The following is a 24748-nucleotide window of genomic DNA, read 5'->3' on the forward strand; positions in this document are numbered from 1 at the left end:
ACCTTTCCGCCCCTGGTGATTGACGCGATCCAACTTCCCCAGGAACCACTTTGCCACAGCCCACCACCATATCACTACACCACTCCCACTCCGACTCCCACAATCTGGTCTTTCACAACTCTTCTTCACTCAATACCTGGACCTCCCTCTTGGTCATTCCAGTTTAGACACATTTTCTTTCTCGCTACCTGAATTTCCTGGTCCATTGCGGTGTGGTGACTTCCCCATTGAACCTCCCGGTAAGCCCCTCGAAGCTTTCCCCAGGTCCCGCTCAGTCCCACCACTACTCCTGTGCCATCCATCTTCCTTTCTCTCTCTTGCTCTCTCTCGCTCTCCCTCTCTTTGCAACACTTCTAATTCCCCCAGTCCAGTCAATGTCGACCCGCTCTCCTGAGTAGACTTAACTCCCGCTGTCCGACCCTCGGGAACTTGCGCCGCAGTGACGTTCTCCTGAGATCGTTCGCCTGTCGACTCCCGTCCGCCGCTTATTCCCCCACCATTACCATCACTACTCTCTCTCTCTCCTACTACCATCCCGGTGACTCCCAACAACTTGTCCCAATTATCTCCCTATTCAGGGTCAGAGTATGCTATTAGACACCATGGTGGGCCAAGAGTTGGGCAATAGCCCCAAAGACCTCGCCAGCATTAGTGAAGTGCCTGGCGATCTCTCTGGTGAGTCCCACTGACCTCAGTCTTACCGGTCATGGCCTGACACCCTGTCTTCTTTTCCCTCCCCCAGTTCCAACCAAAGAATCGAAAAAGGTCGAGTCCAATGGTCAACCCAATATCCCGCCGCCCAAGACCGACAAGCCGAGGCCCCATGGCTGCACCACCTGCGGTCGCTCGTTCGCTCGGCTGGAACATCTCAAACGTCATGAGCGCTCCCACACCAAAGAGAAGCCGTTCGAGTGTCCTGACTGTGCCCGCTGTTTCGCTCGTCGGGACCTGCTCTTGCGACACCAACAGAAACTCCACATGACCACCACTCCATCCTCGCGCCCTCGCAATGGCCGGAGAGAGAGCACGGGGGCCGCGGGCGCTGGCGCCAACCGCGTGCGCAAGAACTCCATCGTCAACAACTCCGCCACCATGCGGCCCCGCGCCAATACCATCAGTCACATCGATGGCGCCGCCCTGGGACTCCCCAATGCTACGAATCCGCCACAGGCCGCCCATCACCCGGGCCATGCCTACCATCCCAGTCTGGGCTCCGCCCCCGTCGGCTCGAATTTGGACTATCGCGGCTACGGGGTTGGTCACCCGCCTGTCAACGGTCTCTCCAAGCTGGAAACCCACGGATTGCCCATGGATCTCACGGGTGGCCTGCGCACAGCGCCCGTGTATGGGAGTTTCGACACGGGCATGGGCGAGATGCTCATGGGCCACGGAAGCACCATCAACCCGGCCCAGCTGCATTTTGGTGGCTCCCCACAGGGCTTTGGGCACGACTCGCCCTCGTCCCCCTACGTCCACGGGGCCGCCCAGGGCATGCCCCCGACCACCGACCCCATGATGGAGGATGAGTTCAGCTTCGATTGGATGAATGGCGGGTTCGACCAGTCCATGCACATGGGCAAGGGAAACAACGAATCCGCCATCGACGAATCGTCCCCCTCGGCCATGAGTACCGGCAGCCAGAGCGGCATCAGCGAGGCCATGATGGATGGCTCCCACCGCTACTCCATGTCTTCCGCCAGCTGGCACAATCCCTTTCCGGCGCATTCGGGGGCCCATTCCAACCAATTTGCTGTTGACTACACCTCTCCCGCGTTTAACGATTTAGGCATTCCCCCAGAGACCGTCTCGCCCAAGTCGTTAATGGCGCAGAATCCGTTTGCTGAAACCTATGCCACCCCTCCATCCATGACCTCGGTGGGCCAGCCCCTGTTGGGAGGACATTCGCAGAGTATGTTTTCATCCTCTATGGCAACCAGCGGAGAATCTCCTAATCCTCTCAACCTGCCTTTCGCGAATAGTGCCCTTCGAACTCTCCATGCCCCAACCTCCACGGATACCTTTACAGACTCCACCCGACAGGCTCTACTAGCCAGCATGGCCCAACCCACCGGCTTCAACCACCGCAAGTACTCCCAACCCGCCAGCAGTATGATCCAGTGTCGCGATCTCTTTTCGCGCGCCAGCTTCAGTGGATCCTCCGGTCAACTCCCCAGCACTCCAGACATGCAACGCTACATCTCCGCCTACATCACCTACTTTCACCCCCACATGCCGTTCCTGCACATCCCCACCTTGGACTTCCAGGCGCCCGAATATACCAACAACCTCCGGACCCCCAGTGGCCATCTGAACCTCAGCTCCACCGGCGTCGCCGGTGGGGGCGGCTGCCTCATCCTCTCCATGGCTGCCATCGGAGCCCTCTACGAATTGGATACCGCTTCGTCCAAGGACCTCTTCGAGGCGGCCAAAAAGATGATCCAGCTATATCTCGAGGAACGTCGCAAGGCCGACATGTCCTCGGCGATCAGCCGCTCCAATCCGACCCGCGATAACTCCGTCCACAACACGCCCCTGTGGCTGGTCCAAGCTATGCTACTGAATGTCATCTACGGGCACACCTGCGGCGACAAGACCTCGGCGGATATCGCCAGCACGCACTGCGCCGCCTTGGTCAGCCTGGCCCGAGCCGCCGGGTTGAACCACCACTTGGACGCCAAGGATCTCCCGCAGGACTACCTGAACACCGGACTGAGTACGGGCGCCGACCTCGAAGGATGGAACTCGAATCCGGGTCAGCAAAAAGAACGCCGCGACTGGCTAGATTGGAAGATCGTGGAGGAGCGGAAACGAACCCTCTACGCGATCTTCTGTCTGTCCTGTTTCCTGGTCTCCGCTTACAACCACGCTCCGGCGCTCACGAATTCCGAGATCCGCCTGGACCTCCCATGTCAAGAGGATCTCTGGGCGGCCGAGTCCCCGCAGGCGTGGAAGAAACTGGGCGGAACGGAGGCCTCGAGGAACGGCTCGTCCTTTTCGTCGGCGCTCACAACGCTCTTGACTGCCAGTCAACGAGAACAAGAGTCCATGTCAGGGAATGCCTCCGGCGGGGATCTCCAGCCGAGTACCTTTGGATGCTTGGTCCTCATCTACGCCCTTCACAACTACATCTGGGAGACCCGTCAGCGGCATATGGGTCGCCAGTGGACGTCCCGAGAGACCGATGCGATGCAAGCTCATATTGAGCCTGCCTTGCGCGCGTGGCAGACGGCCTGGGCGAGCAATCCAGTGCATAGCTTGGAGCGTCCCAATCCTTACGGAGCGGGTCCCCTGTCGGCGGACAGCATTCCCCTGCTTGATCTGGCCTACGTTCGGCTGTTTGTCAATCTCGGTCGATGCAAGGAGGCCTTCTGGCAGCGCGATTGGAATGCCATGTCGGATGAGCTCGCCCGCGGGACGGATATCGTCCATCCGACGGATGATGTTCCCGCAGATGTGCTCGACCCTTCGATCATCGGGGAAGGCAACCAGGCAACCCACCTTCGCCGGGATTCGGTGGCAGACCTTGGTGTAAGCGAGCTTGCGATTTCGAAAACGCCGACCCAGGAGAACCCTATGCAAACCTTGCTCCCCGCCCAGCGTTCAGGCCAGTCTAAAAGGGAGCGGCATCTGCGGAAGGCCGCCTTCTATGCAGCTGACTCCATCTCCATGTCCAATCAGCTGGGCAACACCTTCGCCGAGTTCACCTGCCGCGACTTGCCCATCCAGAGCGCGATGTGCGCGTTCGACTGCGCGCAGGTCTTGGCCGAGTGGGTTATGACGGTGCAGGAACGCGTCGGACCCTATCTGGGGCTTCTGGGCCGTGACGACATTGACCTGGAGCAGGCCTCGAATTCCATGCTTCTAGACGAGAAGGACTGCAAACTCCTGGACAAGGTCAAGGAGATCCTCACGACCATCGAAGGCAAGATGCAGAAGGAGGTCCAAAGCGGCGCCTCCGCCGCGGCGTTGAGTGTTTTACAACGACTGCCCAGCGTCGTCGAAGGCGGCTATGGCTGCAAGATCCTGGTCGCCACAGCGAGCTTGCTGGACCGTGCTGCAGTATGGCCCGTGACGAAACTGATGGCGCGCTCGCTAGAAGCGCAGGCAATGCGACTGAAGGAGCGCGCTGAAGCTTCCATCGCGGAATCCAATTAATCCTGTCCAATCCGGCGGTACAACCTTTTCAACCTGGCACTATTCGCGGCCCATCGCGGTAATCTTTTAGTATTATCTGGAGTTCAAATCGGTCTCAACCCGGGGTGGCGAAGTTCTCACGGCGCATTTTGATATCTTCCCCCGGTGGCCGAATCAGCTGGCGTCCTTGTTATTATTATTCTGTCTCATTCCCGATTACGAGCATCCGATCTATGCTGTTGACGAAGTATTTGTGGCTGAGATCCGGTGGTTTTCTGTCTGTTACGACCTGTCGGTATCCCTTGTATGTGGTACGACCCTGTTATCATTATCTCTCTGCGATGTCAAACGACGTGTGTTTTCTTGTCTCCCTCTGTTGTGTGGTTCTTTCTACGCCTTTTCGATTTGCGTTGGTACGAAGGATGGGCCGGACGTTCCCTGCGCGCCCAATGAATGATCTGGTGGGCCAAATCTCTATCCACGATACCCAGACCTGTTGTTGTTTTCTCGCCCGCATACAACGGTCCAATGCGATGTTGCCATGGCCATACAGAAGTTTAGTCAGGAGTGCCATCGGGCCTTGGCTAGATTGGGTGTTTGGTCTCCTCGTATATAGTGATACAAATTGTACATATGATCCGTTCAATCCACGCGTGGCTGTTTCCAAGAGTGATGTAGACCAACATCCACGTTACTTTTAGTATACTAGAGTCTATTACGCAACAGATATTTACACAATCAGTCTCTCGAACGAGTACTTCCCAGCGGCCTTGCGCCGCAGATAACCAATCTCTCGACTACTCCGCGTCTTGACCTCGCCGGTCGACTTCTTCACCTTGGTCTTGCTGACGTCGGTGGCCGGCGCCTTGAGCGACAGCGGCAACATCCTGCCGGTGGCATCGGCCTCGTCGCCGTCCGCGGCGTCCACCGCGCCAAACACCAACAGATCCGCACCGTTCAGCTTCTCGTGGCGCACGAGGGGGGTGGAGCCCGCGCCGTCATCCACCTTCTCTGCTCGCGCGGCAACCGACTTGCTGCGCGCCATCGATTGCTGCACGCTCTCCGTGTAGCGGAGATACTCGCGGAGCACGCCGCGCAGATACGCCGCCTCCTCGACGCCGGCTAGCGCGGCGGAGATCTCGGCCTGCAGGTCGGTGATCAGCTCGCGCTCGGCGCTGGGCACGCTCAGGCCGTCCTCGACGGCGGTCGGGGCGGCGGCGGCGATCCAGCCGGAGGGGCCGACGGCGTCAACGGCGGCGTTGAGGCAGTCGGCGATGACGTCCAGCGACAGCGACGGGTTGGTCTGAAACGGGGTCGGCGCGGTGGGTGGGGTCTCGGTGAAGCGTGAGGTGTAGCCGCCGGTGGCGAGGGAGAGGCGCAGGTGATGAATGAGGCCGACGATGTCGAGGCGGTGCAGGGCGGCGCGTAGGCTGGCGGTGCGGACGGCGGCCGGGTAGGCGTGCAGCTTCTGCAGGGAGGTGTTGAGGCCGAGGAAGATAGTTTGCAGGGTGGCGGGCGAGGAGAAGGAGGAGTTGGAGGCGGCGTCGGAGAGGTCGGAGTCGTACAGGACGGACTGGGTGCGCGCGGCGTTGAGGAGGGTCTTCAGTGCGGAGGCGAGATCGTCGGGGGACAGGAGAACGGGGCCCTGCAGGACGGCGACGAGACGCAGGTAGGTCGGGTCTGAGTCGATCAGGGCCTGCACCAAGGCGTCGGGCGGCAGACCCGGGAGGATGCGCGGTTTGATTGCGCGCCGCACGGCGGTCTCGACATTGTCGCGCGAGAGGTGGCCCCGGTCAATGAGCCACTGGCAAGTGGCTTCGGGCCAAAAGCCGACGGACAGATGGGCGGTGGGAGTGCGAGCGAGGCTGGCGAAGGGGTGGTCGGCGGGCGGGGAGTCGTGCAGGGTGAAGATGAAGGAGAGGAGGAACAGTGTGAGTTCGGGGTTGACGTAGTGGGAGCGCGGGGCCAGGCCGTTCGACGAACCGGCGCTGAAGTATTTCTGCACGGCGCGGTCGAAGGCCGCGGTGTCCTTCGCCTGCGAGGCCTCCTGAAGGGTGCGAGAAAAGTCGTTCCACTGGCTCGATTGCTCCGGGGTGAGGCCAAGAGATTCCATGCGCGGCTTCTTCGATGACGGATCCCACTGCGCCGATGCGCCGATGCCGCGACCAATGGCGTCGATGAGGAGGCCGTCGCGGGATCGCTTGAGCGAGGAGCCCAGCGGGGTGCGCGAGGAGCTCAGATCAAACGCAATCAGCGTGTTGCCGCGGATAGCGACAGCGAGGCCAAGCTTCGCGAAGTACCCGATGAAAGTGGTAGGCGCCGTACGGGTGTCGGTGCTGGCGGGGATGTTGCTGATAGGGATGCTGCGCTGGACGGAGTTGTACTGGGTGTCGAACACCGCGATAGTGGACTTGCCCGCACCAACGACGGACTGTGGAGAGACGCGCAGGACGGAGGAGAATTCTTCGTTGTCAAGGATGAACCGCGAGGTGACCGTGGGTGTGTATTGAGAGAGATCGACGTTGATGAATCCCCGCTCGAACGACAGGTTCAGTCCGGCCGACCCAGAGTGGAAGTCCCACTGCAAGCGATCGCGCTCAAACTGATCGTGTCCTTCAATGTTGGGGAGGTTGACAGTAAGCAGATGTCTCATTTTCTGACTTTCGTCCAGAGTCAATCCGCCCGCAGGGACAGTACCAGGCACGGAGAACATGTGCACTTTGACCTCGTTCAGACCAAAGCGCTCCGAGTTGTGCGGTTGTGAGACAAGTAGGAGTACAGATGTGTGATCCACCCCTGAGTCTGTGATGTCGGCTTGTGCTAGGGCCGCGAGGTCCTGTCTTTTCTTGAACAACGTCTTCCGAGCCTCCTCGAATTCAACAAGGAAGCACGAGCGGATTTCCTGGGTGGAGGAAAGCTTTGCAAGTTCGCTGTGGTGCAGACTCCAGCGCTGAGCATCCAGACCAGCACTCAGACGACGCACACGTCCGTCTTTGTGCACCGTCAGAATGTCGAACGGGTCCTTCTCTTCCTCTTCATCGACGACAGTGGGAAGGATGCCGACGAAGATCGCTGGGCTGTCCGAGTCTTTCGCGGAGAAAGAGGAGGACGTAATGACGGGAGCGCTCGAGCCACTTCCACCGTGTTCCTCAACGAAGGACTTGATCTCCCGCTGGGGATTGATGGCGACATAAGTCTGCCTTTTCACGGTTGACTTGTTCGAGAGCTTTCTGCGCACCGAGCAGGGCTGGCAGGTGAAGGAGGATTTCGGCGGAACGGCATAGGACGTGACCAACTTGGGGGTTTGGATCTAGTGCACTCATTTTAGCATTCACTTGAGGAATCAGGAATGTGATGCCGGTCCCTACGTTGTATATATTCACGGCTTCTCCGTCGACTGCAACGGCAACTTCGTATCGCTTGCGCTTCTTGGAATCGGCGAGACGAAAGACTTCACCGATGCGAGTCTTGCCGGTAGACGCATGTAGCGGCCGAGGCAGTTGAGCCAGGACCGACGGCGGCTGAAGATCCATGGTGACAGCGACGGAATGGCGACGACGACAACGACGACGTTCAACGCATCTTGAACGATGCTTGATTCGGACTCAGAAAAATTTCCGGGTGGACGTTGGTCCGATCTCCGGAGCTAACACCAAAGAGGCATAATGGCAGCAAACAAGACAAACTTCCCAACTGGGCAAATGACGTCCCGATTGGCCGCGCGGGACACGCGCCTCGCGTGTCTTTCGTGCCGTCGTCGTCTTTTCTCCTGTATCGACTTCACTCGGCTGTCAGTCGGTCTTCACATTCGCCTCACCCACTCGGGAGAACTGCCAATGGCTACTCTGTGATCCCTTCTTCTGCATCCATGCTCCCTTCTTCTCCCTTTTCCCATCGATGAGCACCCGCTCATCGTATACATGCGCTCCGGGACTGATGATGGCAATGGGACAAGAAGGGCATCGAGCCATCCATCCCTTCTTCCGTAAAGGTCATTCGCTCCGGAGATGTCTTTCTAGCAGCGACTGATCTATTACAGAGATCGACACACCGACGGGCAACATCCCTCCCACCACCGAAGATGGTCTACCAAGAGACCCCAAGCGGGACTCTCCTGCCTGCGAGACTCCCAAGCCGATGACCAAACAGCCAGATGGGACTTCGAAAGCGTCGAATCTTCAATCTCACGAACTGCCTCCGTTCCAGACAGCCGCTCCGGTCGACGAGACTCTGGAGCACGATCCCAACACGGGGAGACGAAAACGACGAAAGACGGATAGGCATAGTAAAGAGGGTGCCGCACATGGATCTATAACCAAGTATATAACGCCTCAGAACAATTCTTCGCAAGGACAGGAACCCACACAACTTGATGTTCTCGTGGGCGAAACCGAATTGCCAGCAGAAGCAACTCCTAGTCCGGAACCTGACCTTCCCTCTGCCGCGCCCTCCACAGATCCTGGAAATCATCCTGACCCGACTAAAAGGACACCTAGCCCTACGGAGGACACTCCAAATGACACTGATCCAACCAGCCAAAAGGAAAGGTCGTCTAAGAGGAAGACGATCAAACTCAACGCGAACGGAAAGCTTCTGAGCTCCCCTGTCTCCAAACCCCAGGGGGAGGAAAATCCCAAGAAAAAGTCGAACAACAAAAGAAAGAGCGGGAAAGGAGTGACTAGCACCAAATTGATCGTCTTCAAATACCCTAAGACCGAGGAAGACAGCTTGGGCAAGTTGATTGATGACATTCTCAATGGTAAACGGCGGCATGCCCCTACGAACCCTCCGAAACCTGCCCCTCCACCGGTCAAAAAGGATGAACCTCCAAAGCCAACACATCCTTTCTTCATGAAGAAACCCACACGCAAGCTCGAGACGTGTTCATCCCCTGCCTCTCATGATGCTCAAGCCACGAAGACAGCCTCCAACGCTCCCAACCGCCAAAGTCCATCAGGTTCCTTCATGAAGTCGTTTAACTCCTTCAAGCATCGGCCATCCAAGGCTCCGGATCCCATTCATCCCATCTGGCCGCCGCGAGGGCTCTCTCACGTTCGAGGCCAATGCGACGATGTCACTTTACCAGGGAGTGCCGTAGACCATCCTCTTGGTTTAGGCCCCAAGAAATCGAAGATGGCTGCTGTGAGCGTCTCGGACAAAGAGAGTGTACTGTCTCCGGGTTTGCAAAACCTCACTCACGAACCGACCCGGATTCTTCGATTACCAGGAAGGAATACCGCTAGTGGATATGTCCTACAAAAAGCAGTCACTAGACAACTATCCCACAATTCGCTATCAGGCACTGGCAAGGATACTTTGAGCGGTACCTGCCACCCAGCTATCGCCCGCCTGCACGAATCTATACCAAAAACAATGAGCGCTTTCGATACCGGAAACTTTGATAGTCTGCTTTGGGCACAGAAATACGCCCCCTCTTCAGTTGAACAAGTTCTTCAGGTCACGAAAGAGGTGCAGATGCTGCGCGACTGGTTGAAATTTTTGATGATATCGGCAGTTGATACAGGGAAGCCATCAAAGGACGGGGGGGAGAAACAGACTGGTGACAGGAAGAAGAAGAAGAAGCGCAAGAAGACAGATAAACTGGACGGCTTCATTGTGTCAAGTTCCGATGAAGATTACCAGATGGATGAAGTTTCCGATTCAGATGAAGATGAGCTCGCCGGGGCTGTGACAGTCTCCTCCAAGCGGACCGTAATCCGGGCTGGCGATCTCACCCTGAGTTCAAGGGATGGGGCCGAACGAGGTCGGATGTCCAATGCAATTCTTGTCAGCGGTCCTCCAGGCTGCGGCAAGACCGCATCGATCTACGCTGTTGCAAAAGAGCTCGACTTTGAAGTTTTCGAAATTAATCCTGGCAGCCGGCGGAATGCGAGAGACATTGTGGAGCGGGTCGGAGATATGACACGCAATCATCTTGTGCACAACTTCGATGAGAGAAGTTCTCGTCAAGATCACAGCTCTCCAGCCCCTGGCGCCAATGATGACAAGCAAAACAAGCTGATGGGCTTTTTCAAATCCGCCGGCAGTAAGGATACCAAGAAGGCCGGTCATTGCAAAGACAAAGAGCTTGAGAAGGAGGGCGATCCAAAAAGAACGCGCCAGCAGAAACAGTCTTTCATCCTCCTCGAGGAGGCGGACGTCCTCTTTGAGGAAGATCGGCAATTCTGGTCCGGCGTACTCACATTAATTAATCAGTCGAAACGCCCGATTATCATCACTTGCAACGATGAGAGTCGTATCCCATTGAAGGACATCTCATTCCATGCCATCCTTCGTTTCCGTCCTCCGCCTCAACACCTTGCCGTGGACTATCTTCTACTCATCGCTGCAAACGAGGGCCATTTGCTGAAACGAGAAGCCCTTAATGCGCTCTATATGAGTACCGGGAAAGACCTGCGGAGGTCAATCACTGAACTCAATTTCTGGTGTCAAATGGCTGTGGGAAGTGAGAAATCTGGTCTTGACTGGATTGTTGACCGGTGGCCTCGCGGGTGTGACCTGGATGACGAGGGAAATCCGCTGCGAGTGATCAGCCTCAACACCTACGAGCAATTTATGGGCTGGTTCAGTCGTGACATGTTGATGTGCGGTACCTTGGACAGCGAGATTGAGCCGGGCCAAGAGTCTCTCATGTGGTGGCAGCTCAGTCTTCAAGATGCAGAAGAGTGGTCGGACATCGATGCGCTGGCCAAAAGTCGACCGAAGGGGTCCAGAGAACAGCAACTGGAACATTTACGGCGCTTCTCGGACCTCATGGACAGCCGAAGTGATCTTGATATTCTCGCCGCTGATCTGTCGCTTGATGCGAATCAGGTAACTACGATTCCTTGACGTAGTCTTTGATGTGAGAACTAACCCTATGTAGGATGTGCTGGATACATCTATCGAGTCCATTTCTGAGAAACAGCGCGCGAATTATCTGGAAGGCTACCCGCTCTTGGTCACGGAGCCTCTTCCCTGCTATACGTCCCTCCCTGTGGCCATCGGGAACACTTATGCCACATTTCTACGACGTGTCTTCCGGCCGAGCCAGCAAAAGAATATCGAAACAACTCAGGCTGTCAAGTCACTGGCCAAGATCACGCATCCCATGGCATCGGGCCCTAGTCATGGTGACCTTCTCCGCGCCTTCGAACCGGTGATGAAGCCGGACTACGTTTTCCCCCCACCGGTTGGACGGGTGGCTCTGTCCTTTGAGAACGGTCTCGGACCAGTTGCAGAAGACCTCGGGCCTTACATCCGAGCTATCACGGCATTCGACTTGCGCCTTGAACAATACAGGCTACAATTGAGTGGTCTGCTATCCCAAGACGGCCAGGGTACGAAACGAGTACGGAAGACACGAGCGAGTCGCGCAGCGCTAGAAGGGGGTAGCAAGGCGGAAACACGTAAGGAGCGGTGGTTCCCTCCGGACACCAATGCCTCGTTGGTTCTGGGAACGGGAAAGAGAGAGTGGCAGGAGATGCTGGTCCAGGCGGGATATTTCACCGTGTCGGGGGAGGGAGGCGCTTGTAGTCAGGAGTGGGCAGTGGAGAGTTCTAGCGACGGAGGGTTCTGAGGTAGTGTTGTAATAGTATATAGAGATTGACTGTTGATACATTAAGTATCTCATGCTTGACCTACGGACTTAGTATTGTACCCCGTACCCCGTAGATCGAGGTAAGCCAGTTATGTACATAGAGATAGCATGATCAAATCAGGCCTAGCGGGTGGAGCATCGCCTCATCAACTTCGCTACTCACCAGCTGCTATCTTCGTTTCTCTCTCCCTCTCTCTCTTTACCTCATTTCTGCTCGCCCTCGCTCTTCTCAGGAAAAGCAGGCCCTTTTCCTTGCGCTCTTCCCCGTCAGTCAATTACCCTTCGGGATTTCGATCCATCCGGTCCGGTGCGGGTGGTCCGTCTTATCACTCCGACCGAGCTCCGCTGCGTCACTGGATCATCGCCTCCGCATCTGCCTACTCGACTCTCACCGCAATCGATCGACTCCTGGGTGAACTCCACCATCTATCGCCATGTCTCTCTTTGGCACATCGCCGGATGATTCCTCCTCGATGGGAAATTCCGCGCAGAGGTCCAAGTCCTCGCTGTTCGCCGATGATCCATCACTAGGGGGCAATGGCACGGGCCCCAACTACGGCTCCTCTTCCCTCTTCGCGGATGACGACAGTGGTTCGCCATGGAACAGCAATCCCAACAAACGAGCCGCGCGTCATCAGCTCGTGAAGACCCTTCTCGCCGATTCGGAAGTCCCTGAAAGCTACATCGATGCCTATGATCTTGTCCTCAATGTGGGGGATCGCGTCGGATCGGGCGTCGGTCTGACGTCGGTGCGGGAAATCCTGTCCAGCAGTGGCCTGACTGCGACCGACCAGGCCAAAATCCTCAACCTTGTGGTATCGGGCGACATCGACAACGCCGGGGGACTGGGTCGCGGCGAGTTCAACGTTCTTCTGGCGCTGGTAGGCCTGGCGCAGGAGGGTGAAGACCTGACGTTCGACGCGGTAGACGATCGCCGAAAGAGTGAGTATTCTGATAGCGCGGACCCCCAGCTTAGAACACCACACTAACCGAGACTACCTGTAGAGCTCCCGATCCCCAAGACTTCGTACCTCGATACGCTGCGCGCCCGACAGGAAGCTCCGGCTGCCGAGCGACCGACCACCCCGCCGCCCCCCGCGACGCCTCAGCAAGAGCCCCCTTCGGCACAATCTCGACGGTCCGGGCGGGACTCGATGGGTGGCCTCGAAGCCGACCCCTGGGCAAGCCCCGATCTCCATCGGGGCCATGCGCATGCGCAGGCTGATGTCCCTGCGCCCATCATGAACGGGTTTGGGAGCGTGCGGTCGGCGACCAACGCGTGGTCTGGCCGATCCGGCGAGGACACCAAAGCCAACGACGCGTCCGATGGCCAGCGCACGAACGGCCAGCCCGACGCCGGCGCTTCCTCCGCCAACGCCGGCTTTGGTTGGGGCGAGAGCTTCGGCAGTAGCGGCAGCGGTGGTGGACTGGGAGGGCCACTCCGAGCAGGACTTGGAGGCTTTGGTCCCCCCAGCGGCGACAACAATGATCCTAACCACCCCCGTCGACGGTCCCTGGGGATCGACCGAGTGACCAGTCCGCATGTGGAGGAAGTGGTGACGGTGACGCTTCTGCCGGAGAAGGAAGGCATGTTCATGTTCCAGCATCGCAACTACGAGGTGAAATGTGCGCGACGTGGAAGTACGGTGATTCGACGATACAGTGATTTTGTGTGGCTGTTGGACTGCCTCCACAAGCGGTACCCCTTCCGACAGCTGCCGCTGCTACCGCCCAAGAGAATTGCAGGTACGTCTAGGCGCAGGCTTCCTACGATAAGCTTACTCACCTCTTCTTTTTCACTCACCTAAGTCAATGGCACTCACCTTGCAGCGGATTCCAATTCCTTTCTCGAAAAGCGTCGACGGGGTTTGGTGCGGTTTACGAATGCCCTGGTGCGCCACCCGGTGTTGAGCCAGGAGCAACTGGTGATTATGTTTTTGACGGTGCCTACGGTATGTATCGCGCGGCAGATCTCGGGGTGGGACTACGGGACTAATAGCGTGGGGTAGGAACTATCCGTATGGCGGAAGCAAGCCACAATCTCGGTGCAGGATGAGTTTACGGGGAAGGCGTTGCCCCCTGATCTGGAGGACTCGCTGCCGTCGACGCTGACGGACACGTTTGAGACGGTCCGCAGTGGGGTGCGACGGTCGGCGGAGGTGTATATCAACCTGTGCACGCTGCTGGAGCGGTTGGCGAAACGCAACGAAGGGCTGGCCGCGGACCACCTGCGGTTCTCGCTGGCGCTGCAGTCGCTGACGGAGATGACGCGGGACACGTACGCGATGGACACGAACGACGTGCCGCTGTTGAACGAGGGGATCAAGGCGACGGCGCGGCATCTGTCGGCGAGTCAGAGTCTGCTGGAGGACGAGGCACGGGCGTGGGAGGAGGGCATGCTGGAGGACCTGAAACGCCAACGGGACACGTTGGTCAGCGTGCGCGAGATGTTTGACCGGCGGGATCGCTACGCGCGGAACAACATCCCGCAGCTGGAGCGACGGATTGAGAGCAATGAGCGCAAGCTGCAGGAACTCCGGCAGCGGCCGACGGGGACGATGAAACCGGGGGAGATCGAGAAGGTGGAGGAGGCGATCTTCAAGGACAAGGAATCGATTGTGCAGCAGCACGCACGTGGGGTGTTGATTCGCGAGTGTGTGCGCGACGAGCTGGTGTATTTCCAACAGAGCCAGTACCACATCAGCCGGCTGCATCAGGACTGGAGCCAGGAGCGGGTGAAGTATTCGGAGCTGCAAGCGGATAATTGGCGGTCGTTGAGTGACCAGGTGGAGGGGATGCCGTTGGGGGATTAGAATGTGTATACGCCACGGAGGGATAGTGTGGGGGATGTTTGCTAGATGTTCAGTGTATACCAGGTTGTTAGTCGAGTGCAGATGAGTATTATTATTGGAATATGGGACTGGTCCATTGCAGTGCCTTACAGTCTAGGTAGTAACCTTGGAAGTAAGCAGAATCCAACTGAATCAATAATATGATCAAAATGAATAACAAAGAATAAAATGAATAAAAACATAGATAATAATATCGATCAATCAAAAGTGGCAAAAATAAACGATCAGCGGAACCCCCGCCGGAGCAGCCAATCAGCGTCCGCCAAGGGCTTGGCCGCCTTGCAAGGCTGGGCACGCTTATCTAATCAGGCATTCCTTCCTCTTGTGTCTCCGGAGTACCATTCTACTGTACATAGGTACTCCGGACCACCACGAATCTCTTCTTTTCTCCACGATCTCACAGGAGCAAAGATGTGTTTCTAATCGAAAGAATAGAGGGACACTTTCTCCATCCACATACCTTCTCCGTCGGGTCAGTCCGATCGGACTCTGCCAGCCGACCTCCGAACCACCAGATCCCGTGACCCACTCCCTCAGCTTTCTCTCGACTCCATCGCCGTCTCCATCGCTCCCATCCGCGTCATCTGCCAGCCCCGGCTCGATACGACTCCCGATTCTTCCTCTGCCTACGAGAGGTTTCTCGACAGGCGCCCAGTCGCCCGGTCTTGGCGTCATTCGCCCGCCTCTCCACTCCGGTTTGTTCCCGGCTGGTGCCCAGACTCGGTTGCGTCTTGGGTCGCTTCCTGCGCCTCTTATCCCCTCTTGACTTTCTTGTCCTTCTTGTCGACCTTTTTTCCCCCTACTTCTGGTCGTCTTCGGTGCGTCTTCTATACGTCTTTGCTGCCCTATATCGCCTCCTCTCGCCCTTGAGATTGATCAGGGCATTCCTGTGCAGTCCGGAATCTGGCCGAGAGCGGATTGCCCGATTCGGTAAGTCCCTCAGCCCTGTGGTTCTTCCTCGTGCTGCTTTCTCCGCCGCAAAAACAACACCCGCACACTAACCACGCACTTCCCCCGTTCAGGAGATCCCCAGTCTGCATCTCCCCTCCAGTTCGACCCCGAGGCATGCCGACTCTCGGTTTCAGGCGACTCCTCCGCGCGCAATACCCCCCTTGCACCGTCTGATCGGGACGCCGCCCGTCGCCCGACCCCGTTGCCATCATGGCCTGGGACCATCTCGACATCGATAAGCCGCACCTGGCCTACATGATTCTCGGCGGTTTCACTGGTCTGTTTATGTTATGCTCCCTTTTCGTCAAAGAGAAGCTCTACATCGGTGAAGCCACCGTCGCCACCATCTGCGGCATCATCTTCGGTCCCCATGCCGCCAACCTCTTCAATCCCCTCTCCTGGGGCAATGTCGACAAGATCACCCTGGAATGCTCGCGCATCGTTCTGGTCGTACAATGTTTCGCCGTCGGTGTCGAATTACCCAAGGCCTACATGGAGCGCCACTGGAAGTCTGTCTTCTTCCTTCTGGTCCCCGTCATGACCTGGGGCTGGCTCATCACCAGTCTCTTCATCTGGTGGATGGTCCCGCTCAATTGGATCGAGAGTCTCGTCTGTGCCGCCTGTGTCACCGCCACCGACCCCGTCCTGGCCTCCTCCGTTGTCGGAAAGGGCAAATTCGCCCGTCGCGTTCCCAAGCACTTGCGAGACCTCCTCTCTGCCGAGTCCGGCTGTAACGATGGCATGGCATTCCCCTTCATCTACCTCTCCTTCTACATCCTTCGGCACATGGGCCATCCCAACGAGGTTGCCCTTCACTGGATCTGTATCACTATTCTCTACGAGTGCATCCTGGGCGCCATCTTCGGCTTTACCATCGGTTACGCCGCCCGCCACGCCATCAAGTTCGCCGAGCGCAAACAGTTGATCGATCGTGAGAGTTTCCTCGTCTTCTACTTCGTCTTAGCCGTCTTCTGCGCCGGCGCTGGGAGCTTACTCGGCATGGACGACCTGCTGATCGGCTTCGCCTGTGGCGTGGGTTTCAGCAACGACGGCTGGTTCACCGAAAAGACCGAGGAGTCGCACGTGTCCAACGTCATTGATTTGCTGCTCAACTTGGCGTACTTTGTCTACTTCGGGTCCATCGTGCCCTGGGAGGACTACAACAACGCCGAGATTGGCCTCACCCCCTGGCGTCTCGTCGTCATCGCCCTTCTGGTTATTTTCTTCCGCCGCATCCCCATCATGCTTCTCTGCAAACCATTGATCCCCGATATGAAAACTTGGCGCGAGGCCCTCTTCGCCGGCCATTTTGGCCCCATTGGCGTAGGCGCCATCTTCGCCTGCATTCTCGCCCGCGCCGAGCTGGAAACCGACAGCACCCAGCCGTTATCCGAAGGGGACTTACCCAAAGCCGGCACGGCGGATTTCTACGTCGTGCAGCTGATCTGGCCCATCACCACCTTCCTGGTCATCTCGTCGATCCTGGTCCACGGCTCATCCATCGCCGTCTTCACCCTCGGCAAACGCATCAACACACTCACCATCACCCTGTCCTACACCACCGCTAACGAGGAGGGACCGTCGTGGATGAACCGGCTGCCGCGTGTCCAGTCCCTTGCCAAGGGTTCCATGTCCTTCCGCAAGGCGGACGAAGAGCTTGAGAACTCCTCCAACGAGCCCGAGTATCCGCCTGGCACGCTACCACCAATCGGTGTTCCGGGTAACTTCCTGCGGCGCGTGCGCGACGAAGACACCGACTCTCCATCCATCAAGCCACCCCACAAGACCCGTCGCCGCCGCCGCCGTCGTCGTGTGGATGATGGTGCCGGTGGCCCCATCAGCCAGTCGGCCATTATGCCGCAGCGCCACCTCTCTACGGGCGAGGAGCGCAAGGCCGAAGAAGCCGAAGCGGAGCGAGAAAAGGAAACGCGCGACGACATCGAGCGTGGAGGCTCGCCGCCCAGCAAGGAACGCGAGCTATTCCACCGCGAGCCCGCCATGGAAGTCTACCTGGAAGGCCACAACATGATCATCGAAGACGAGGAGGGTAACGTCCTCCGCACCGAGGACATCAGCCACGTGTCCCCTGAAGCCCGCGAGCGCCACATCGAAGAAGAGCGCAACAAGTTGCAGCAGGAGAAGACCGGTGAACATGCCAAGTCCAAGAGCCAGCCGCACGAGAAGACCGAGGGCGAAGAGATCCAGCAGGCCGTTGGCGAGACGACCGGTCACCCGCTCGAAAAGGCCCGCAAGCGCTTGGGACAATGGATGGGTTTCGGCAAGGCGCCTGCTACCGAAGGTGCTTCCACCCAGCCTGGCGCTGAGCATGATCAGGAAGCCGCGGAGAAGGACGCTGCCGCGAAGAAGAAGGCCGCCAAGGCGAAGGCCCGGTCTGCCCACGCCTACCAGTTCGGTAACACGATCATCGTCGAGGACGAGGATGGCGAGGTGATCAAGAAATACTCGATCCCATCGTCGTCCGACAAGCCCGAGGCCGCGGCTCCTGTGCGTCGTGGACTCACGCGCATGGGCACCTGGTTCGGTGTGGAAGGCGGCAAGGAAGGCGAGTCGTCGGCGCAAGCGAACCCGAAGAAGCCCGAGGAGGACGAATGGCTGCGTGACGACGGTCTGCGCTTCACCGTGGCCGAGGATGATCAGAAGGGCCGGCGCATGAACAAGCACGAGTTCGTGCAGCAGCTGCGCAACCTGGGTCCCAAGGCCCGTCGCGACCTCGTCGAGCAAACTGGCACCCCCGAACGCGTCAAGGACGCTGCTCGTGAGGCCGACCGACAGGAATCCACTACCCCCGGTCGCCCTCAAATGACCGCCGCAAGGACGCCCTTCCGCCGGCCACTGACAACCTGCCGATGACGACGAGTTCCCCTCCGACAGTGAAGTGGCCACCGATGAAGAGGACACCTCTGACGGGCCCATCGTGCCGGGCGACAACGTCGCCGCCTCGCTGGCCCGATTCCGCCGCGGCACCGCTGCGGAAGACCGCCGTAGCAACCTGACCCCAACCCCGGGAACCCCGCGTCCACGCTCACGTCGCGACTCCGAGGATGACGGCACCGAGCGGGTTCCACCGGCACAGCTCCGCGAAGCTGCCGGGTTGTCTCCGCTCCCGCGCCAGGCGTCCATCGACGACACGGGCGAGACCCCAGCCGAACGGCGTCGTCGGTTAGCCGCGCTGGGTCAGCTCAACAGTTCGGACGAGGAGGAAGATTCGGACGCGGTGGAGGACGACGAGGACGACAGCGAGGAGAGCCCGAATGGCGGCAAGGTGCAGTTTGCGGATGGCACCAAGCCGGCGCGCAGCCGGGAGGCCGGCAACTCCGAGAGCAACGGTTCGGGCTCGGGGTCGTCCAACTCGCCGTCGCATCGGCCGCGGATTTCCTGGGGCGGCGAAAAAGGACGTGAGAACTGATTTTTTTAGATGAACAGATGAGAAGGACAGAAGTACAGAGATCAAAATAATACATGAGGAGCGGGCTTCTGTGTACAGGAGTGTTTTGTCGATTTGATTTTGCTGGTGTGCTGCCTGTTTCTGGTCCTGCATTTGAGCGCTGCACTATTACGTCGCATAACATGCCCTGTCTTCATTGCCATTTTTTCCTTGTACATGGATTGACTGATTGACTGATTGGCTTTGGTTTAGAACCATATCGTCAGACCCAGGGATCCGACGCCCTGGGAGATAACTACCCTTCTTGTACTTAGTACTAGCCGAATATATTACTACAGCTTCAATTGGTCCTATCCTATTCGTAATCACCAGAAAGAATATTGATTGACATCCAATGACATTATGCAAATGCAAATGCACCGCTCATTCATGATGAAAGCAAGGCAAACAACGACAGCGCTGGATCAAACAAAGAAATCATGAATTTATCCAGAGAAATGAAACCAAAAATATATAGTGGATAGATGGATGAAGAAGATCCACACGCTGCTCGTAGTTTTGCCAGCCAGCCCAACACCAAACACCGCTGTTATAACCAGGATCAGGTCGGATCGACCCGAGAAATAATCAATCGTCGTGCATCGGGGTATCTCAAACAGGTAGCTTGCCACAGGGTCTCTCCGCGCGCCGATGGGGCCATCACAGGACCCCTCCCGGGAGGTTGATCTGGGCTTGTCGTCCATCGAAGCCGGCACTGTTGGGGGCCGAACCCCCGCTGGCGTAGGCGCTGTCGATGGGATGCAGCTGCTTCCGGAGCATAAACATGGGCTTGCGGCCTTCCTTTTCCAGCTGTTTGAAGAGGATAAGAGGCCGCTCCTCCAGGCCCAGACACCGCTCTTGGTCGCCGTACACGATGTAGAGCGCATATTGCTTCCAGTCGGCGTTGATGTTGTACTTCTTCAGCGCCGCGGGGAGGACCTTGTGACAGGGATCTTCCATGGACACTCGGAAGGACTTGAAGATCTCGACGCTGGGAGGGTCCCCACCGCCGCCCGCTCGGGAGTCGGATCGCGTGGGAAGCTCTGGTCGCATAGTTTGTGTTGGGGTGGGGTTGAGGCGATCGGAGCGGGACAGCGGCGTGAGGTTGTCGTCATGGTGGTCGTGGACTCGACTGGCGTGAGAGTTTGGCTGAATATACGATCGTGAGGCCAAGGTCTGCGCACCGTAGTGCGCACCCGGAGATGTCGGGGAGGGCATCCCCGGCGACAGTTGGGACTTTCCGTTCATCGTGCTCATAGGATCGAGCGCGCCCTCGTTGTACGGTCGATTCTCGTGGATCGACGGGGGAATATGTGTGGGAGAATTGTTCTTGGGAGTCGTGCCGCCGTGGAGTCGTTTCGAAAAGGTGCGTGAAATGCCCGAGGCCGAGCGTTCCAGGAGGGTGATGCCGGTGGAGGGCGAGACGAGGGTCTGCTGGCTGTCGTGATGTGCATCCATCCCGGGACCCGACGAAGGCGGCGGTAGCGGCTGCGATCGATCCTTGGCCATTTTGAACACAGGCAGCAGTTCTTCTCGCAGTCGGCGATAATCCTCCGCAACGCGCCGCAGCTCCGACTCCACGCTGGAGATCCGTTCGTCCCGGAGTTGAATCGACTGGATCAGCCGAGCGATGTCTTCCTGGGTGGCATTTTCATTCATACTCTGGTCGGCGGCTACGAATTATCAGTAGACGGTCTGCAGTGGACGAGCAGGAGGCGTACACAGTGGGATGTAGTGGTCCGCATCGAGCGGGATGTCCTGCTTCACTTTGGTCTCATACACGCTCTTCAAAATGGTCAGTCGGTGGCCCACGCTGGCGATGCCCATTTCCTTCAGCTCATCGTGTTTCAGAGCGATGAGCGCTTCGCCGACGATTTCGTTTTCTAGCGGCGACGGGAGATTAATGTCGAGTTCGGATTACAAAGGCCTCGAAGAGTACTCACCTAGAAAGGCCGAACAGTACTGACGCAGCCCCAGCGACGCCAGGAAGTTGGCACACTCCTCGGCGGTCCATTCGGTGATTCTGGTCCTGGGGGAATGGGGGTTCTCGTCGGCGTGGGCCAGGGTGGTGGGCGTATGCTCGGCGGAGGGGAATTCGGAGTCTGTAGGTGAGGCCTCGGAGTCGGTGGCCAGATGAGGTGAGGTGATCACACTGCGCTCATACTCGTCGTCGGCGTCGGAGTCGGCGTGATATGAGGTATGAAGAGACATGGCGAGAGGGCGGATGGGGAGTCTGCAGCCGATCGACCACAACGAGAGAATGATCAGGCAAGAGGACGAAGGAGAAAGCCAAGAGTCTGCTGCATGGACGGGACGGCAAGCGGCTGGGACCGGGGAAGGCGCGAGACGCGGAGATGGCGCCGAACCCAGTCAGTGAGACGGAGCGATGGAGATAAGTGTACGGGGTGGTCGAATCATGCACGGAGACGGAGAGACGGAGCGGTCGGAGAGTCGTCAGGCGTGTTGATCGAGTTGAGGGAAGCCAAGGTCGAGGATGGTCGAGCGGGGAAGCTAGCGGCTATGTATCTCCTGACAGTGACGGAGTCGACAGGGCGAGAAAGAAAGGCGGAGGAAGAGAGGGAGAAAGAAGTAACGAGAGGAGGAGAAAGGGATAGAACGAGAGGAAGAGAGAAAAAGATGAGACGTAAAGAGGAGAAGAGAAGGGAAGAGAGTGAAGAAGAAGATGAAGCTGTAAAGACGACGCGATGAAAGTCGGAGGGAAAAAGGAAAAGCGCCGTTGCTCTTTTGGGATCGCCGCACGTGATACTGTCTGGACTTTTCGATTTTCTAGGTATATTTTATGTTTTATCACCTAATATACCTATACTTCATAACTATACAAGTACTTCCTCTCCTTTTCCTTCTATAGCCCGCGCCAGTCCCAAAAAAAGAACAGTTCATGCACACCATCCATAGCGCTGGTCAACTGGGGCCGATGTCAGCGTCCACCTCTCCTAATAGTGCCGGAGCATGGACGATTTGGGCTGGAGCCCCGAACCCTCCGCTGTGGCGCTGGAGAAGCCGGACTATCTTCCTTTTTCACCAGCTGCATGCCAGGGAAGAATAATAATAGTAGTAGTAGTAGTAGTACTCCGTCCCTCAGGGGCATACCCCTTGCACTCCAGCCAGTCGATTCTGGCGGATTCAATAGTCGCATCATTGCGCCAGCTAGTGGCTGGTTCGATATACCTCCAAGCCAGATGCTGGTGCTGTCCTATAGGATAGAGCAAGTCGACTGGTTGTAGTTGTAGAATAGCATCGGATGGTAGACCTGGCAATATATACAGGTCCGCTAGCTAGAACTTTGTATACAGTTTTTTTATTACATCTGCATCGAGAATACACATCATCATATTTTCAACCCACCAGACTCCCGTATGGTAGACCTCTGTAGCAGTTCTGTACGCGATGTACATGTAATGTTACCTAATGTAACAGTGCAACATGCCGTACGGCTCTAGTCTGACAAGTTCCAGTTACTGTAATTCCGAGAATGATAGTAAATGTGCCGCAATACGATGCTGGAGAACAAGACGTAGGATTCTGGGACGATGCAGGGCAGTATGATAAACGTCAATCAACTACCGCCTCGTGCCACTGTCTCTTATAGTGAGTCCGATCTTCTATTTCCCTGGGAACCTCCCCCAGATTCCTTATACAGTATAAAGCCGCGAGTGTCAGATATGAATAACGATAAACACTCCTCTGACTCACAACGACAACCCTGCAACAATAGCGACCATCCCGTGAGCGATCGAGTGCGCATTAACCCGGAAATGGAGTTGAAGGCGCTCCCTAAGCGCCTCCTTGATCCGCTCGCATTGGGGATGCTGCTGATGCCAAATTCCAGCTAACAACTCTGCGGCTGCGCTGCAACGGTCCAAGAGGTCCTCTTCCTGAAAGTCATACCGGGCCTCGATCCGGTGCAGTTTGATGTTGCCATACCCATAATTGGTAAGACACCGGATAGCAGACTGTAGGAGATATCCTTGATGGCCAACGGGACAGGATCGAGTTACCGAGCCTAGAAGCTGGAGCACTTCATTATACGGTCCTCCCTGGATGATCACAATCCTCGAATCCATTCGATCCGCGGCGTGGACCATTTTCTGAATAGTCTTGTCCATGTTCAACACGTAGTCCATCTGCCACATGGCAAGCACCGTACGAAACGTTCTCGGGGTAAAGGATGATCGTTCGATCCGTGCATCGAGAAACTGATATTGGGGGCTTGCGAAGCGTCCATCTGCTCCCGGTTACCGCTTCAGCCCAGAATGCGGGAAGCAGAGTCAAAGAGTTCCGGAAGCCTTACAGTTCTGGGGTGATCCGATACATAGAACGTCCGCGCTGTTCAAGCGTCCAAATAACTCATCAAGGTCGTTACTCACCAGACGATGGCTGAAAAGATCCTTGGGTTGCTCATATTGCAGCGGCCTGAGACGTCTCGGCAACGGGTATGGTCCCAATAGCGGCTCCAATTCGACCTTCCTTGCGAGAATGAGGTAGTGGGCCTCGGGTGCATGTTCCTGCCCCGAGGGCGAGAAGAGGTACGAGACAGGCTCGGTTTCCAGGACAAAGCCGGACTCCTGGAGGAGCTGACACCATCGCTGCTCCGATAGAAACAAATCGTTGACATAACTCCCCATCCACGGCTTGTCAAACATCCAAACACAGTCCCAAGTGGGATCATAAGTCGCCTTTTGCGGGGACAGAGAGGTACTCGGGGTCACCCCCAGGATCACGTATCCTCCAATTTTGATCCACTGGGAGAATCGGGTGATCATCGAGCACACCTCACACGGTGGCAACTGGAACAAAGAGCGAATAGCGAAGACTGCATCAAACAAATCAGGTGGCTGGTATGTCTTCATATCGGCCACATGGAAAACCCCCGGAACCTGAGACGCTGCTATCGTCACCATTTCTTCCGATATATCGATGCCGTGGACTTTGTGGCCAGCCGATGCAAGTAAGAATGACACTGGCTTTCCTGTCCCACAGCCCACATCCAATGTTCGGCTTTCCGCGGGGAGTACTCTGGCTACAAACTCAATAAAGTCTTGCAGGTCTTTGTCCTTTCCAAAGGCAGCTTCATAGCGAGCTCCCAGGCTGCTAAAAAGTGCGTCCACTCCTGCGGTCATGGTTCAGATCTTATCTGTGTTAGTTACCCTGTTCACATCACGGAGACAGAAAGACACATACTCCTCAGGGTTGTTATACGAGGGTTAACATGAGTAGAGGCAATAACGGGATGGTCACCACTTAAATAATCGCCGCAATCCCTTGGCCGTTATTTGGGATCAGCATCTCCGTACGCCGATATTGCATCACACCGCTAGAAGAGAAGTCATACCTTGCTTCCCACATATCATCACAGTTACCTACTCACATCCCTGGAATCATGGCTGTTGGGCGTTGAGCCATTACACTTGAATATGAACATATACAATGACGCATCTTAATGCATATATGCAAGTTGAATTTTAGTGTGGCAGACCGAATCCTTCTCCTACATGATAAGTTTCTTGAGTCAGGAAGTTGAGTCGCAAACACCTTGCAGATTTATTCCTGGATTTCAAGAGTGTACGCCAATTGGGGGTCAATTGATTGCAAAAAAGCAAGACCATGGCAGACGGTAACCAAGCCACCTTTACGGCGCCGTGCACCCCTTGCTGATCTCAATTGCCAAATCTAAACTACTTCCACCCTGAAGCCTATAATTTCAGCTACAGTCTCGGCCCAGCCCATGAAACCTACCTCAATAGT

General features: G+C 56.9%; 7 protein-coding genes across 7 annotated transcripts; 4 read left to right on the plus strand and 3 right to left on the minus strand.

Moving 5' to 3' along the window:
- Positions 1-602: 602 nt before the first annotated feature.
- Positions 603-4155, plus strand: amdX (putative C2H2 transcription factor (AmdX); the record flags this gene model as incomplete). The annotated part of the gene is made up of 2 exons (XM_001209327.1): positions 603-616; positions 696-4155. 2 exons carry the CDS (start codon positions 603-605, stop codon positions 4153-4155), a joined length of 3474 nt encoding a protein of 1157 aa, XP_001209327.1.
- Positions 4156-4864: 709 nt separating this feature from the next.
- ATEG_10026 (uncharacterized protein) lies at positions 4865-7667 on the minus strand (the record flags this gene model as incomplete). The annotated part of the gene is made up of 2 exons (XM_001209328.1): positions 4865-7444; positions 7503-7667. 2 exons carry the CDS (start codon positions 7665-7667, stop codon positions 4865-4867), a joined length of 2745 nt encoding a protein of 914 aa, XP_001209328.1.
- A 406-nt stretch (positions 7668-8073) lies between these two features.
- Positions 8074-11713, plus strand: ATEG_10027 (uncharacterized protein; the record flags this gene model as incomplete). Its single annotated transcript, XM_001209329.1, has 3 exons — positions 8074-8125; positions 8174-10968; positions 11021-11713. 3 exons carry the CDS (start codon positions 8074-8076, stop codon positions 11711-11713), a joined length of 3540 nt encoding a protein of 1179 aa, XP_001209329.1.
- A 455-nt stretch (positions 11714-12168) lies between these two features.
- mvp1 (sorting nexin Mvp1) lies at positions 12169-14547 on the plus strand (the record flags this gene model as incomplete). Its single annotated transcript, XM_001209330.1, has 4 exons — positions 12169-12676; positions 12740-13480; positions 13565-13686; positions 13744-14547. 4 exons carry the CDS (start codon positions 12169-12171, stop codon positions 14545-14547), a joined length of 2175 nt encoding a protein of 724 aa, XP_001209330.1.
- A 1200-nt stretch (positions 14548-15747) lies between these two features.
- Positions 15748-18964, plus strand: ATEG_10029 (Na+/H+ antiporter Nha1; the record flags this gene model as incomplete). The annotated part of the gene is made up of 2 exons (XM_001209331.1): positions 15748-18313; positions 18435-18964. 2 exons carry the CDS (start codon positions 15748-15750, stop codon positions 18962-18964), a joined length of 3096 nt encoding a protein of 1031 aa, XP_001209331.1.
- Positions 18965-19642: 678 nt separating this feature from the next.
- ATEG_10030 (adaptor protein STE50) lies at positions 19643-21193 on the minus strand (the record flags this gene model as incomplete). Its single annotated transcript, XM_001209332.1, has 3 exons — positions 19643-20655; positions 20704-20865; positions 20926-21193. The coding sequence occupies 3 exons, from the start codon at positions 21191-21193 to the stop codon at positions 19643-19645; spliced, it is 1443 nt and encodes a 480-aa protein (XP_001209332.1).
- Positions 21194-22692: 1499 nt separating this feature from the next.
- On the minus strand, positions 22693-24123 carry ATEG_10031 (class I SAM-dependent methyltransferase; the record flags this gene model as incomplete). The annotated part of the gene is made up of 2 exons (XM_001209333.1): positions 22693-23228; positions 23295-24123. 2 exons carry the CDS (start codon positions 24121-24123, stop codon positions 22693-22695), a joined length of 1365 nt encoding a protein of 454 aa, XP_001209333.1.
- Positions 24124-24748: the final 625 nt, after the last annotated feature.

Source organism: Aspergillus terreus, genomic scaffold (genome assembly GCF_000149615.1).
Source record: "Aspergillus terreus NIH2624 scaffold_16 genomic scaffold, whole genome shotgun sequence".
Lineage (NCBI taxonomy): Eukaryota > Fungi > Ascomycota > Eurotiomycetes > Eurotiales > Aspergillaceae > Aspergillus > Aspergillus terreus.